Source organism: Dromaius novaehollandiae, chromosome 22 (genome assembly GCF_036370855.1).
Source record: "Dromaius novaehollandiae isolate bDroNov1 chromosome 22, bDroNov1.hap1, whole genome shotgun sequence".
NCBI classification, from domain to species: Eukaryota; Metazoa; Chordata; class Aves; order Casuariiformes; family Dromaiidae; genus Dromaius; species Dromaius novaehollandiae.
Genome location: NC_088119.1, coordinates 4,030,241 through 4,046,626, shown reverse-complemented (window position 1 = coordinate 4,046,626; position 16,386 = coordinate 4,030,241). Strand labels below are relative to the sequence as shown.

The window sequence follows — 16,386 nt, the reverse complement described above, 5'->3', positions numbered from 1 at the left end:
ACAGTATTAGCTTATTCAGGACTAAAAGTGTAAAGAGGAAGAGAGAAATAAAATCCAGCTCTTCAAAGGGCATGAAAGCGGAGAAGTCACCTGGCACTGAAATAAAAACACAAATGTTTTTGTATGACTGTCTATCACCGTGTGGACTACGTACCACAGTGTTTGAAAAAGACTGAACTACTGTGTACAAACCGACTTTCTCACTGAGTTCGCTTGAACACAGAGCGGGGTCCCCTGCACAGACTCTTCTTCTACAGACAATTGTATCCACAAACACAAGTTTGCTTCCCAGCATGACAATTGGAAGATCTTTCTAAGCCAGGACAGTTTGCCTGGTGTTCAAAATCAAATCTTGAAACTTGCAAACAACATAAATTTGGACACCTGTGACTATCGGGTCAAGTTGAGCAGGTGGGAATTTAACATATATTTTAGATGTTTCCATCTAAGCTTGTCACTGTGTTCTATTCTTCCCTCCTCCCTCCCTCACAGAGCACAGACAAGGTAAGATTCGTTGACTCCCTTTGGTTAAGAACAAAGATCCTTTTTTGCCCCGTGTCCAGTAGTGGCCAGAAGCAGATGAATGAGGCAGAGTACAAGAGCAGGAGACCTACACAGGACACTTCACCCTAGTAATCTCACAGCTATCAGACATGAGAACAAGGACTTTAAATCACATGTGGTTGCTTCGTACTTAAAAATGCCCAGTTGATCTCTATCCAATTGATTTTTGTCCACATCTCTATTGCCCCCATCTACCCATTTGCAATGATGATTTCCTCTGGCAAAGTGATCCATCCAAACAACCTATTGCATGAAAAAAAACAAAAACAAAACCAAAAAACCCAACTCCTTTTGTATCAAGCCTTATACCTGACAGCTCCTGCACTGTAAAAGAGTGAACCATCCCTTTCTACACACCTACTTGATTTATTGACCCTCCACCCTGCCCCTCAAAGGTCACTGCCTGAGACTTACAAAGGGCACATGGAAGCAAATATGCAACATGTAAGGTGGGGAGGGAAGAAACCATCTCAACCCCACAGTCAGAAGTCCAGGGACAACAGAGTCATCACAAAGCATCCCTCACCTGTAAATAAATAAACAAATAAATAAATAAATGAAAGCACATATTCAGATGGAGCCAGGGTTAACAACACAGAGAAGAGACTTTTCATCATAGTCTGGAAAAATCCTCTCTGCAGTTCAGCACCTGGTGCAATGCCACATTGAAATCAGGTATCTGGAAGAGGCCAGTTTAGCTAATACAATCAGAGAAGAGTTGAGGTTGGGAGGTCCCTCTGGAGATTGCCTAGTCCAACCACCCTGCTCCAGCAGAGTCAACTAGAACAGGTTGCCCAGGACCCTGTCCAGATGGCTTTTGAATATCTCCAAGGAAGGAGACTCCACAACCTCTCTGGGAAACCTGTTCCCGTGTTTGACCACTCCCACAGTAAGAACAATGTTTTCTTATACTTGAATGGCATTTCCTGTGTTTCCAGTTGCGTCCTTTGCCTCTTGTTCCATCACTGGATACCCCTGAGAAGAGTCTGGCTCCATCTCCTTTACTTACCCACATCAGGTATGTTGATAACATATTGATAAGATCCCCCTAAGCCTTCTCTTCAGGCTAAAAGATCCCCTCTCTCTCAGCCTCTCCTCAGATGACAGATCCTCCAGCCCCTTAATCATACAATACAATACAAAACCATCTCCCACAGCCCTGGACTCAGACAGAGCCCCCAGGCACTCCCTGCAGCCCAAGACCTGCAAGCTGCACCCTCCTTCTGGGTCTCCGTCTGGGTTGAGGCCTGTGCTGTTACAGGGAAAGTTGTTCAAATCTTTGCTAGGGGAACATGCCTTGTGGCCCATCACCACCATTGCTGAGGACATGGATGCTCTCCTCAACAGAGCTGCTGGCCCCTTTTGGTCTCACTACTGCCTCTGTTCACGACACTCTGCGAGCTGCACTCCGGGCCTGGCTCTTATACAGGCTTCTCCCAGTCACTGGCTAAAATGGTGCTTGACCTCCCTAATCAAGGGTCAGCTGAAATAAAAGCTCCAAGCATCCTTTTGTGAAGACCCTTTTGAGCTGGCAGAGCTCATTACAGCTGCTGAAGCTTGCTAGAAGTCACAGCCTCCTGCAGCCATGCTGCTGGCCCCTTTTGGTCTCACTACTGCCTCTGTTCACGACACTCTGCGAGCTGCACTCCGGGCCTGGCTCTTATACAGGCTTCTCCCAGTCACTGGCTAAAATGGTGCTTGACCTCCCTAATCAAGGGTCAGCTGAAATAAAAGCTCCAAGCATCCTTTTGTGAAGACCCTTTTGAGCTGGCAGAGCTCATTACAGCTGCTGAAGCTTGCTAGAAGTCACAGCCTCCTGCAGCCATGCTTTTCTGGCCGCAGCAGGAATTCTCAAGCCCCTTGAAAGCCTCCCAGAAGGCTTCCCACAAGTCTTTTGATGATGCCAGAAGACGTTCCCAGGGTATTCGGAAACAAAGGCTGGAAACTGCTGCGCCAGAGAATATCACTCCAAATCTTTGTTCTGAATTGGTACTCCCCACACACCCCATAGCTATGGTGATGCACCCCACCACACACACTTCTCAGTTTTCTCTCTCATGCCTGCATGAGAGAGATGCCAAAACCAACACAAAGCTGTACTCCCTTGCCAGCATGTCCGCTTTTTCATTTTAATTCTCCTTGAATTTCTGTCATGGTGTAGCTTGCAGAGAAGCAGGCAGCAGTGTCTGTGGGTGACAGGGAGTGCAGCTGCAGGGAGAAATGGTTCTTGGGGATGTCTCTGAAGATACTGATTCTGTTTTTGGAAAGATAGGGCATAGTGTCTTTGCCTGCCTGCCTCAGAAAAACACAACCATTCGTTCTAGATTTCTCTGGGATTCCGCTTGTACCACTGCCCCATGGAACTACCATCTGAGTTACTCATCTTAGACAGCATGCCTGAGGATGAGAAACTATGAAAGTTTGCATTGCCCCAGCCAAGCACTCCCCAAGCTTCACATGGGAACAAGCACCTGGGATTGAGGAAGAGGAGAGGGAAAGGAGCAAAACTTGTGATCAGGTGAGGAAAACCCCAAAGTCCTAAGGAATAATATATTTCTATGTGTATGCTCTTAGGGAGAATCAGAACAAACACAGAGAAGAAATAGCAAATTCTCTTTCTTTCTGTCCAAACATGCAACTCTCAAATGCAGTCACACCCAGGAAAGTAAGACATGCATGACCACAGCTTGCAAAGAAGCAGGAATCCATTACTTTCCCAAGGATCGAGGTGAGGCTGACTGGCCCATCATTCCCTGGATCCTCCTTCTTGCCCTTCTTGAAGACAGGAGTGTCATTTGCTTTCTTCCAGTCTTTAGAAACCTCCCCAATTGCCATGAGCTTTCAAAGCTAATCAAGAGTAGCCTCACAATGGCATCAGCCAGCTCCCTCAGCAATTGTGGGTGCATCCACCAGGACCCACAGTCTTGGGCACGTTCAGATTGTTTAAATATTCCTAACCTGATCCTCCTCCACTAAGGGTAAGTATTCCTTGCTCCAGACTCTCCCACTGGTCTCATGGATTCCTGAAGACAGGTTTACCAGGCTGAGGCTGAGGCAAAGAAAGCATTGGGTAGCTTGGTCTTTTCTGTGTCTTTTGTCACCAGGTCCCCTGCCCCATTCACCAGTGGGCCCACATTTGCTCTAATCTTACTTTGGCTGCTGATGTACCTTTCAAAGCCCTTCAAGGTACTTCCTTATTTTTGTACATACACTTGGCCAACCTGTTGGCAAAGATACTTTTGCCCCACTTAGTCAGGTGAATCCCATCTGTTCCAAGGGATCTTCAACCCAAGAGAGTGTCTCATGTTCACAGAAACCAAAACTGTGTTGGCAACACTATCTGCACAAAAAACTGTCGATGTGCCAGCTCTGTCCACTCCTCCTCAAGCACTTCCCTCTCATCAGCATGAGGACAAAACCACCAGGGCCCCCATGCCTTTGTCCCCACCCCCAGAGCCATGTAGTCACTCCTGATACTCCCCAGGTTTCCGCTGGCACTATGGCTTATGCCCACAGGGAAGAACAGCAGGGGTTAACACTCTGCAGGTGGAGAAGCAGCTTTCCTCCTGGTGCCAGAAGTCATAAGCTTCAAGCCTGCACCATCATAGGTGTCTGTACTTCCCAACCCGATAGGCACAAACTTGACCTGCTCTTCCTTTGGTTGAGATGGAGGTTTGGGCTCTTGAGCCTGCAGGGTCTTGGCAAAGATCCAGCCAGTCTCTTTCTCGTCGTGTCTGACACTGCACAGTCTTCTGACTACCTTCCACAGCTCCTTTATTTGGTGATACAGACCTTCAACAAACATCCATTTCCTGCAGGCTACAAGACCATTGCACCCTACTCTTTGGTCTTAACAACTGCAATCTCATCCCACTCTTATCTACCCTGGAAGCCATTCCAAGGATCATTTTCCAAGCTTTCCACTGCAGAATGACACCTCCATATACTCTGCTCACACTCAGAGGAAGTATAAAGTAATTGCATTTGTTTTTAAGCCCTTGAATGGACATTAGGTTGCAATGAGGGATAGAGAGATGCAATCTCCATGACTACAAAGTCTTGAAAAACCTCTTACACGAGCAGCAGCGTGAAGTGGTTCAGAGAATTCAGCTAGCTCTAGGGCATAAGAATGGGCCACTCCACTCCTTGGGGCCATTTCCAGCTGTGGGATTCTCAGGCCTCCTTGTCCCATGGTGAAGTGAGAGAACTTAACTCCCAATGGCAGTCTTCAACTCCAATCTGTTAGATTATCAAGCTAAAGGTTCTGTACCCACCCATATGGTGTTCCTGGCACTTGGGCAGATCAAGCCCTGAGCATATCACCATTGCCTTGTGTTCCCTCAAACATCTTTTCTCCCTCCCCCTACGCCCGAATACTAGTAAACCTCTCCCACACATCTGCCCCCAGCTCAACAGTAGTTAGAAAGTAGCACTGACTCATTTCCTTTTTACACCACCTGCATCTCTCCATACCCAGCTTTTTTTTTTTTTCTTTTTTTTTTTAACCAATATGTTGGGTACATGGGCAGAGTGCACTTAGCATGGGGTAAGCTGGTGGGAAATCTTACTTCAGGATAAGAAATCCATTTATTTTTCAAGGACTGTTTTCTTATGCCCTTTTCTATGGTAAAAGAACATGCACAAATACCCCTGCTCATATACCAAGGGTGCTCATATGCCTGCTCATATACATCAATTAAAAGATACTTTGCCTATTACCTCATGGCTTTGTTCACACTCTTGCATTGCAACTTATCTACAGTAGGGACTTTCTTTTTTTCTTTCTCCATAAGATATTGGACAATAGTCAAGAAAAATCTAATCACCACACCTCTAATTCCTACATGAGCAATGGCCAAATGAAGTCCTAAGTTATTTTAGCCTAGCCCACAAAAGAGGGATGTATTCACACATTGAGTATCTTCCTCCTCAGCAGCTCCCTTATTATTTAATAGCCACTTTTATGTGGCTTTATATGTACCTCTTCTAATAAAGAGCAATCATTCCCCCTCCTTTTTCATCTTACTAAATATAGGACAAAGACTTCCTTAGGCACCAAATAGTCCCCAGATACCAACTCTGAGAGCCCACATCCAGCACATTCCTCAGCCTCCTGAGCATTAAAAGTTAATTCAAGATGAAGAAGAAGACAGCTTCCTGCAGCTCAGAAGAATTTTGGTAAGTGCTTTGAAATAGCACTAAAAGTACTGAAAAACTACACTTTCTATCACGCTTAGCTCCATGGGACTTTTTGGGGATACTGCATAATCCCACAGATTTCACTTAAAATTCCATCTTTTTGTACTATTTTAGACCCTTCTTTGAAAGCCATATCCTGTTTCTTCATGTGGTATGTTGGGACAGAAACCACTCAAGAAGTCACGTGATTTCCTGTATAATCCAAAATGCTCATGGCAAAAAAGTTTTTGTAACGAAGTGTATCACTGTGTTTGGGTTTGGAGTACCACAGTGATATAAATGGCATAAAGTCCTGTACGAAAACTTGAAGACACAAAAAAGACCATATATCTTAAGGAGAAAAAGAGACAGAAGCTTGAAATGCTTGAGGAGACAAATCCAGCATTGTTTTCCTGTGTGCATTTGTCATGGAACGATAGAGCTCACAGAGTTTCCAAGAGATGGAAGAAAGGGAAAACTGTGAAGTCCTGTCCTGGATCAAGCCATTTGAAATCATTGAACTACTGAATTACTGTTTTCCCCCTCCCAGTTCTGGAAGAAAATGTGGCTCTGGACACCCTAATGGGATTTTACATATGAATAATTAAGACAAATGTCTGGATTTTCATTTCCTATTTTACACACACACCTTTTGAGTAAAGTGAGGAAAGTGTTACTTATTTGACTACGTATCAACAGTGTGAGAACAGAGAAGCTCATATTTGGAAGCGGGACCACTCTCACAGTTGAACCAAGTAAGTACCATTATTTTTACTTCTATAAGTTAAGTTAAAATGTGGTGGTAGGGGAGGACAAAGGTATCTTGTGATTTGGTGTCACTGTAAGCACTTTCTGATGCTGGAATCTCTGGAGTACACTCTCCACAGCCGGGGCTTCAGGATGAGTCCTCAGGTTGTATCTGCCTAGAAAGGCTTCACAGCAACAACTGGGCTAGCTGTGTATCTCACCAGTATTCTGCAATCCCCAAACACCATTGCTGTGCACTACTGAAGCTTAACACGCCATAATTTATGCCCAGTCTGGATGGGACTCTGACCCAGCATCAGCATGAAATGTATTAACTTTAGTTATCCATGTTTCAGTGGATTTTCATTGACTCATTTTGAGCAGTTATGCACAGCTCAGCATAAAGCTGACATGAGAGAGAAGTTACAGGACAGCTCTTTAGCTCTGTGGTATGATAAGCTAGTTTTTGGCACTGGCACCACACTCGCAGTGTTACTAGGTAAGTAATTTTATTGGCGTGGAGGGAGAGGAGGAAGGTTAAATAACGCTGAACTTAAATTTTCATAGCTGCCTCATATCCAGGCCCTCTCAGAATGAATGGGATTTAGTTACTAAGTTGCCTAGACTTTGAAAAATGCAGATACAGCAGTGGGCAGGTGTTATAACAAAGCCTTACATTTTCCCCCCTTTAACTGGAATTTGGCCATGTAGAACAAAGACCTTTTTTTTTTTTTTTTTTTGGTGGAGAGGAAAAAGAGTGCCTTAAAGGTTTTCAGGGAACATCAATCTGAATAGTTTCGCATGTCCTTAGGAAAAGACAGGATGGGTAGGATTTTTGTAGTGACTGCTTGAGTGGTGAGCAAGACCCCTAATATTTGGAAATGGTACCCTTCTGAAGGCTGACACTTCTAAGTATTGATGGAGGGTCTTCCCAAGCTTTTCTCTGGGAGTGTTAATGTTGTACCAACAGGGAAGTTTGTTAGGTTATCTTTGTTGCACTAAATATCAAGATGCAGACCTAAAAATGTGTTATGATGCTTTCAGAGGTCTGCATGGCTTTTAGGTGCTGAAAGAAATGTCCAGTGTCATTTTACATCCCTAAAGAGTGTGACTTTCATTGCAGAGAGACATGAGGCTCTCTTAGACACTGCCTAATGTCGACCCAAGCCTGCAGGATACCTTACATGGTAGTAAATGTCTTTTTTGGGACAACTGAATTCCATCCCCAATTCCTAAAGAACAAGGGCCTACAAAGTCACTACTCTGAACAAAGATCTTTTTTCTTTCCAACCAAAAAATCATCAGCTGTAAATACAGGACCAGAAGACATTCCCAAATTCCAATAATTCCAGCATTAGTCTATATCGATATGGACTTAGCAGTTGTCAACAGAGGAGGTAAAATATCCCACAGTGAATATTAGGATCTGGCAAGAAAAGAAAAAAAAAAGAAAAACAGCAGCAAAAGGCAGTCTAAGTGCTAAGTGCAGGCAGAAGAATGAGTAATGGTATGAAACTTCAGCTGAGTGCAGTTTCCATTCTGTTCCTATGTTTTCTGTTTTTCTAGCTGAGGATGGAGGTGGGAATAGAAAAATTAGGATGAAAATATAAAAGCTGCATAAAGACTTTAGGGCAAGATGTATGTCAATAAAAGATAATAGGACTTAACTATCTAAGTCACTCAATGTCTGCTGAAATACTTCATATTTTGCAGCCAAAATTTCCAAAATTCTTACAGCCTGACGTTTTCATTGCTAATTTTGGATTTCTTTGGGAGATGCTCATAAGCCTTTAAAAATGCTAAGAACCTACTTGCCTTATTACCTGAATCTTTTAAAAATTCCCAAACACAAAAGACATAGAAAATATGCATTAATAACACATTCCACTCTTGAGGGCTCAATTAAGAACAGCTAAGGATTTTCCTGATTTATTCTAGATAAAATGTTCATTAATCAAACTGAGGCACATAACAAGATGAAATATATAGCTAATTCCATGACTTTGTAAGATTATAGGAAAAGAGAAGTACAACTTTTTTTGTGGTAATACAGTGCAGCTTACAGTGTCTAATACAAACCCCCCCCACACACACGTCTCCCCTCCCTTCACCCCCAAAAAAGCAAGAAATGGTAAGAATTCATGGCTCTATTTTCAAGTAATGCAAAATAGCATGACTCAGTTGAAACATTATCGTTCTGATAAAGAAATAATGTATCTTTATTAACAACAATTGTATTGTGCAGATTTATTCCTGCTAAGGATTTTCCTCAGTGAGTTATACTATAGGAACAGTTTGCTGGTATATTGTCTGTTTGGTAGTACTGGAGGTCAGAGTACATGACAAGTCTTTAAAGCTCTTCTCAAATAACAAAATATGCACAGAGCTAGAAGACTCTGGTGAAGCCACGTTACAGCCCCTGGAAAGGAAATGTGTCTGGGACGAATCGCAAAATGAGCGTTTTTTTTTGCTTTACTAGTTGTAACTGTGTGATAGTGCTGCTCTTCTCTTTGGGAAGGGGACTCAACTGACTGTGGAGCAAAGTAGGTATTCTTTATGCATTAACATTTTCTGAATTGTTACTGTTTGGTTTTTCACTTTTTTCCTTCCTCCTCCCAGAATTCAGGGAGCCACCCTCCCAATGCTTTAAAGTCACAAATTAGACTTCATGATTTCTATGCATAATCTTTTGATACCTAACTCGACATCTTAAGTTTAAAAAGTATGCTGAAACCCCTTCTCAGGAGTTGCCAAAGAAATTGGACTCCACAAGGGCAAGTCCTGGCTGCTATCATGCTGGGTTTGTTTGGGGCTCAACATCTATCCATTTATGTAAGCATCTTTATAAGACTTCTAGTCATTATTAGGTTATAATGCCCTGCTTGGGTGGTTTGAAGGGAACTAAAGCTCCTGTGGAGTTTGGTATTTAAGTTCCTAAGACAGTCTGTTTTGTCAGGGTTAGAAAGATATCATCAGGCCAGGGGGAAAGGGGGATAATATTATACCAAAGCATTAAAAGGAGTCTTAGATGGTATTTTTCTAGTAGTTTAATTCCACTAAAAAGTCCAGAGTTTGGAATCAATTGAATAAGTCAAATGAAGGTGATAACGACTGGATTCCTTTTTCATATCTGGTGTAAGTTGACAACAATGAAGTTGTGCTGGTTTTCGTTAGTAGAGCCAGTGAATGAAGTTATGGCAGAGTGCTGTTTGCCTTGTGCCTCAGTTCTTCTTTGGGGGAGGAGGGGAATAGCATAGAATTGGAGCCCCTTGAACAGAACTTGCAAAGATGCCCTGTGAAAAATAAAACATTAGCACTGAGGGATCTTTTGAGCAGAACGTAACACACATCTTGTGCAGCATTCAAACCCTAATGCACCTCTCTTTAGAAGGGAGACCCATGTAGCTATGGTAAATGTGAAAACATGTAAATCCTTTATGTTTTGTCTGGTAGTCTGTGATAAGCTGAGCCGTTTTTGACATGGAGGCATACCAGATGAATCCCTTTGACTTCATATTTTTATTAGAACTCACATTGCTAACCTTATCTTCACATTAGCATGTAGAGTGACCTTAGTTCCTCCATCTATGACTTGAGGATAAAGATATTTTGATTTTAAAAATCGTGATGATTGTTGGCTGCTAAATGATTTCAAGAGATCAGCTATGTGCCAAAAAGACATCCCCTTCAAGTTTAAACAATCTTATTTCATTACTCATCTTGTATCTCCTATAGGAAATCTGCATAGAAGGATGCTGCTGTATGGCTGAAATTCAGGCTTTTTTTCAGTTGTCAAGCCTTTGGCATTCCTGTATTTGCTTAGAACTGAGAATTCGGTTCCTGAATTATTTATAAACGGGAAGAAATGCAGCTGAAAGTTTCAGAGCAACTCTGCTGGAAGATGCATGAGAAAGCTCAGAAACCAAATCCTATGAAAATGTACCACTTGCATCCTCTAGGATCTTTCAAAATTCCAGTTCTAAGGCATCTTTTTCATGCTTTGATGTTTGTTAATATCTTAATCCTGAAGAACCACTGCAGAAAACTGGTACACTAAGATGAAAAAGACTGTTAGGGGATTTGTCCGTGGACATCAAATTCATAGGCCTGAGGAAGTTTTCCCCTTGAAATTAGTTTATTATAGAAATTATGCATTATATTTTGCACTGCCCCTGGAGCTGTGGGACTAGCAATATAGCACTGTGCACAGACAATAAAAGTCACACTTTTTGCAACAGATACGAGACTTTTTGTTGAACCAAGTACCACTTCTGTTATCTGTTTAAATGTCTCCAGACTGGGTTGGAATAATTTACACCATTTGCAATGTGTAGTAGCGAAAACCTCCCCCCAGTTTGAAGTGTTTGACCTTATTAAGAAGTCCTGGAGAAGTGGAGATAAGCAATCCAGAGACAACTTCTGATTGTTTCTCTCCCACTTGAAAAAAATCCTTTTGCAGTTGAGCATTTGTTAGTGAAAAGATCAACGTTTTCATCCACTCGAGCAGCAGCACTTCATTTCTGCAAGCTACCCCACTGATTAGAGTAGCCTTATACAACAATGAAACAGCAAACTGCCTTCTCTTTTTGTCCTACCACTGTTGCTATGCTTATATATGTTAGCCACTTCAGAATAAGGTTGGGGGAGGAGTAAAGAGAAAACAGTTCCTTTTTCATGTCTCATGACCATATAAGGCTATCCTTGATAGAATTATTATTTTTAGGAAATACATTGTTGATAAAGTAGAATAATTTGACTCTTGCATTGCATCCTTAGAAGTTTCTTCTCATTTGCCAGTCCCTCACTTACAAAATAACTAATTCACATATAGATAAATAATTCATATATAGAGCCATGTTCTGGCAAAAGCAGGCTTAGAATTTCAAGAAATTAAAGCTCCTGCAACCATCCTACCCTTATACACCCTCTCTGTCTTCGATCTGCTCTTTTGGAAACAGCAGCAAGAAATAAACACAAAAAAAGGCATTGAGTGAATGATTGTGCCAGGCAAGGGTCACAGCTGACCTGTATCTGAACTGTACATGACTTAGTTCACTTGCAATAGAATAAAGTCATGCCCAAACAATGTGTTTTTTTCACAGAGAAACGAGAAGATTCTGTCCCAGAAGTCATTGTGATTAAATCAAAGAATACCAAGAAAGGAAACAATAATGTGAACGCAGTTTGTCTGGCAAGGAATTTCTATCCAAAGAACATCAGTTTGGAGGTATCGTCTAATGAAGTTGTATATGAACAGAATAAACCCATTCTGATGTCTGAGGGGACGTACAGTACTATTAAGGTGGTTCAGGTGAAACCAGAGATGGAGGTGACCTGCAAGGCCAAGTTCAACGGCACCACTTTTGCAAAAAACACAACATCACCAGGTACAATTTTGTGGTACAATTGCAACTTATTTCTGGGGGGGTAGTGTGTTCCAACATTTACTGTTGCTCCCTCTAAGAAGCATCCCCTGGGCATCCAGCAGGAATGAGAAAGACATCTAGGTGCTTAAGCAGGTAGAGCTGAAAGATATTTAAAAGCATCTAGCACAGATGGTCTTAAATTATCATTGTTTAAGTTCTTGGAGCTACTTGGAAAAAAAAAAAAAAAGGCACAATCTTCACAGAATCACAGAACAGCTGAGGTTGCAAAGAACCTCTGCAGATCACCTAGTCCAATACCCCTGCTCAAGCAGGGTCACCTAGAGCACATTGCCTGGGACTGTGTCCAGATGGCTTTTGAATATTTCCAAGTATGGAGACTCCACAATCTCTCTTTGCAACCTGTTCCAGTACTCCGTCACCCTCACAGTAAAGAATTTTTTCCTTATGTTCAGACAAAACTTCCTCTGTTTCAGTTTGTGCTCATCGCCTTGTCCTATTGCTGGGCACCACTGAAAAGAGCCTGGCCCCATCCTCTTGACACCCTCCCTTCAGATATTTAAATACACTGAGAAGATCCCCCCTCAGTCTTCTCTTCTCCAGGCTAAACAATCCCAGCTCTCTCAGCCTTTCCTCATATGAGAGAGGCTCCAGTCCCTTAATCATCTTAGTTGCCCTTTGCTGGACTCTCTTCAGTAGCTCTATATCTCTCTTAACCTGGGGAGCCCAGGACTGGACAGAGTACCCCAGGTGTGGCCTCACCAGGTCTGAATAGAGGGGAAGGATCACTTCCCTCAACCTGCTGGCAATGCTCCTCCTAATGCAGTCCAGGCCTTCTTTGCCACAAGGGCACATTGCTGGCACATTGTCAACTTGTTGTCCACCATGACTCCCAAGCCCTCCTCTACAGAGCTGCTTTCCAGCAGGTCAGTCTGTACTGGTGTATGGGGTTATTTCTCCCTAGGTGGAGGACCCTGCATTTCCCCTTATTGAACTTCTTGAGGTTCCCCTCTGCCCATCTCTCCAGCCTGTTGATGTCCTTCTGAATGGCAGCACAGCCCTCTGGTGTATCAGCCACTGACACCAGTTTTGGATGATCAGCAAACTTGCTGTCCCTTCATCCAGGTCATTGAATAAGTTGAACAATATTGGACCCAGAATTGACCCCCTGAGGTACACGACTAGCTACAGGCCTCCGACTAGACTGTGCCACTGATCATAACGCTCTGAGCCCTGCCATTCAGCCAGTTTTCCATCCACCTCACTATCTGCTCACCTAGTCTGTACCTCATCATCAGCTTGCTGTGAGGATGTTATGTGAAACAGTGTCAAAGGCCTCGCTGAAGTCAAGGTAGAGAACATCCACAGCTCTCCCCTCATCTTCCCAGCCAGCATCATAGAAGGCTGTCAGGTTGGTTAAGCGTGATTTCCCCTTTGTGAATCCATGCTGATTACTCTTGATCACCTGAATTTATGTTTACTAAAGACTCAATGCTTCAAGACGTAACAGTCTGCCTGCTAGAAGATAGCCTGATTTTTTTCCCTAAAAACAATAAAAAGTGAAAGTAATTTTATTTTTTGCTTAAAACCACTTTTTTTTGTAAACTTCATTCCCCCCATGGATTTGTTAATTGCTCATTAACAACACAACTGAATAATTCTTTTGTTTGCTGCAATTGAACATAAAGCAAAATTTTCTCCTCAGATTAATGTTAGAAAAACCTGACAGCTGAGTTTCAGACAGTACTGCTCACCTGTTGAACTTTGTTCAAGCCTTTTTAAAATTTGCATATTTTTTATAATGCCATTTCTTTATCACACTGCAGAAAAGGAGATTGAAGAACCAGTAACGGTGAATGTTTGCAACATAACAGACACCTCTACAAAAGGTTAGTTACCTAAAGGGACTGTGAAGTTATGTTGCCATGATAGGAACTGATACAAAAGCATGAAAATAAATTTTCTCAGATGGAAAAGAATCAGAATACTTATTTATCAAAAACAATCATCTTCTTCAGAGTAGCAGAACATAACAACAGCATAACAGATAAGCTTTGATTTCAGTAAATAATCAACAGGAAGCAAAATCTGATCTAGACAGACATGCTCCTCTCTTCTCTACTGGTGCCATATTTCTCTATTGTCTTTTCCTCTGTTATTGTTTCTTCCTCTGAAACTATGACTTGTGTTTCCCCCCCACACACACTTTCTGCCAATATCAAGATATCCCAATCTAGATCATGATCTCCCCCCTCTTTTCTTTCTCACTAAGCAGATATCGAAACAGAGAAAGTGAACATGCTCTCCATGGCTGTGCTAGGTTTCAGAGTCCTGCTGGCAAAAAGCATCGCCTTCAATACGCTCATGAGTATCAAGTTGTTTCTTTTCTGAGGTAGGGAAACACCTAACTTGATCTGCGGAAGCAGGTATCAAAATGACCACTTGACTTTCTATACCAGGAATGATACTTGTTACTATCCTCCTGTTTCCATTGACTAACTTTTGTAGGTTTCTGGAGAAAAAAGAAAAAGGAAAAAAAAAAGAAAAAAGAAAAAGAGAAAACAGCACCTCTCTGTCCAAAGCTTTGTGTGTGTGTGTGTGTGTGTGTGTGTGTGTGTGTGTGTGTGTGTGTGTGAGAGAGAGAGTGTGTGTGGTTGGTCCTCAAACATGCTTTGCACCTATTTAGCCCAGAGCACCTCAGTTTTTATCAGAAGCACACAGAAAATCTCTCACCGACTGTTTCAAGTGGCAGAACACAAGCCTGGAGAAAAATCAAGGTGAATAAGGAGTCAGAAGTGAGGGTCATCAAAACCAAACATGTGAAGGAGTGAGAAAAAGGGAGTAGGAGGGAGATTTTTTTTTTTTTTAAGCCAATTTTTATGCTACCCAAAGTAGCACAAAAAATGCTCCAGTCTAAGCTTTGTGAGTCTACCATTCTGATCTAACAGCAATCAAATGGTGTCACAGAAGTCCATCTGCCTTAAATGTGGATAAGACTTTGAAACACAGTTTGTTCTTCCAGGTGGTGGTGAAGATTACCATCAGCAGTCTAAGGGACAGAAGGAGAGAGTGTGTACCCACAGCAATTTCAACAGCACAGGTCAAATCTACTCACAATAAGTACTGAGAGCACAACACTGCACCTTCCCCTTAGTCCCTGTAGATTTATCAGTCTCTTCACTTAGTCATGTGGCTTTTCAGCTAACACTGTTTGGGAGTTTTCTTAGGCATATTATACTGTTGAATCCTGTCTAGCTAGTTTCTTTCACTGTACAAATAATTGTAACTGCTTTGGATATTTCTTATTCCCAGTGAACTTTTTCCTTATCCCTCTAAGTGGAAATTGATATCCCCTCTCCTCTAAACATTGCAGAGAAGCATCCAAATTGCTTTGGTAGTTTTGAAAAATCAGAATTTCACTATAGATCCATGACCCTTTAAAAATCTCTTCTATAGGCAAATTATATCACTCTCTCTTGAGATGTTTTACAGCTTACAGAATTCAGACACAGTAGATATAATTTAGTTTTAATATTTTTTAGATAGCTTCAATAACCATAATTTTCTAATGTAGATGAAAAGACGCATTTTGTGAAGATCCTTGAAGTGATTCACTTCAACCAGATAACATTCAACCATAACAACATTTTAATTTGCATTTCTTTACCATGTATCTCTTTTGCTAAGTGTTCAACTCCTGCATTTTAGGTTTACCCGAAATAAAGTTTTACTACGCCAAAATGTCCTGTGGTTTGTGCTGTGCGTTTTCTTCTAAATTTAGGATGGAGATTGCTGAAATCCAACTGTCCTGTCCGATGATCACTGAGATCTAGAAATACAGCTTTGATAGCCTAGATTTCCCTTTGGCTGATTTTGTCTTTTCTAGGCTTTGAACAGGGAAAGGAGGGGTCTCTTTGGCATATTGAAAGGCTTCTGGAGGGGCATAAATTCTAAACTCACGGGATTCGCGTGAGACTTGGTCTTTCAAATACCTTTGAAGAGACCCAGGCAGGATATTATGGATCATAGCAAAAAGGGAGATGTGTTTAAAGAGAAATCAGTTAAGAGCTGGGTTGATATGAGGAGTAGGAAGGAAAATACAGATCTCAGAAAAGGAAAGAACATGCTGGGTTTTTCCACTCATTGATACTAGAAAGGGGCCAACAGGAAGTAAAATACAGTGGTTTGATGCAGTGATACGGTTTCCATAGCAACTTGGTTATTTGTCTAAAAGATCCCAACATCTTTCTCTCACAAGCAACAGGCAGGATGCTGTGGTTAATGCTTATGACTAGGTTGTACTGTGCAAGGAGAACTCCCCTTGTTTCAAAAAACATGTTAACCACATCCTGGGGGGGAAGCTTATGAGATTTTTCAGATACTGACTGATGTACTTCTGGCTCCAAGACAGTCCCTATGAAGTGTGTGTAGTAAGGTCTATTTAACTGAGGCTAGTCCCTCAAACCCTACAGACACATAGAAGACCCTCACCCTATCCAGAAGACAAATGAAA

At 42.0% G+C, this 16,386-nt stretch overlaps 1 gene segment (V, D, J or C); it reads left to right on the top strand.

Moving 5' to 3' along the window:
• The first annotated feature begins 6,709 nt into the window (after positions 1-6,709).
• On the top strand, positions 6,710-15,614 carry LOC135323542 (T cell receptor delta constant-like). The segment is given in 5 exon segments: positions 6,710-6,988; positions 11,592-11,876; positions 13,700-13,762; positions 14,149-14,265; positions 14,896-15,614. Coding segments are annotated over 4 exon segments (642 nt in total).
• Positions 15,615-16,386: the final 772 nt, after the last annotated feature.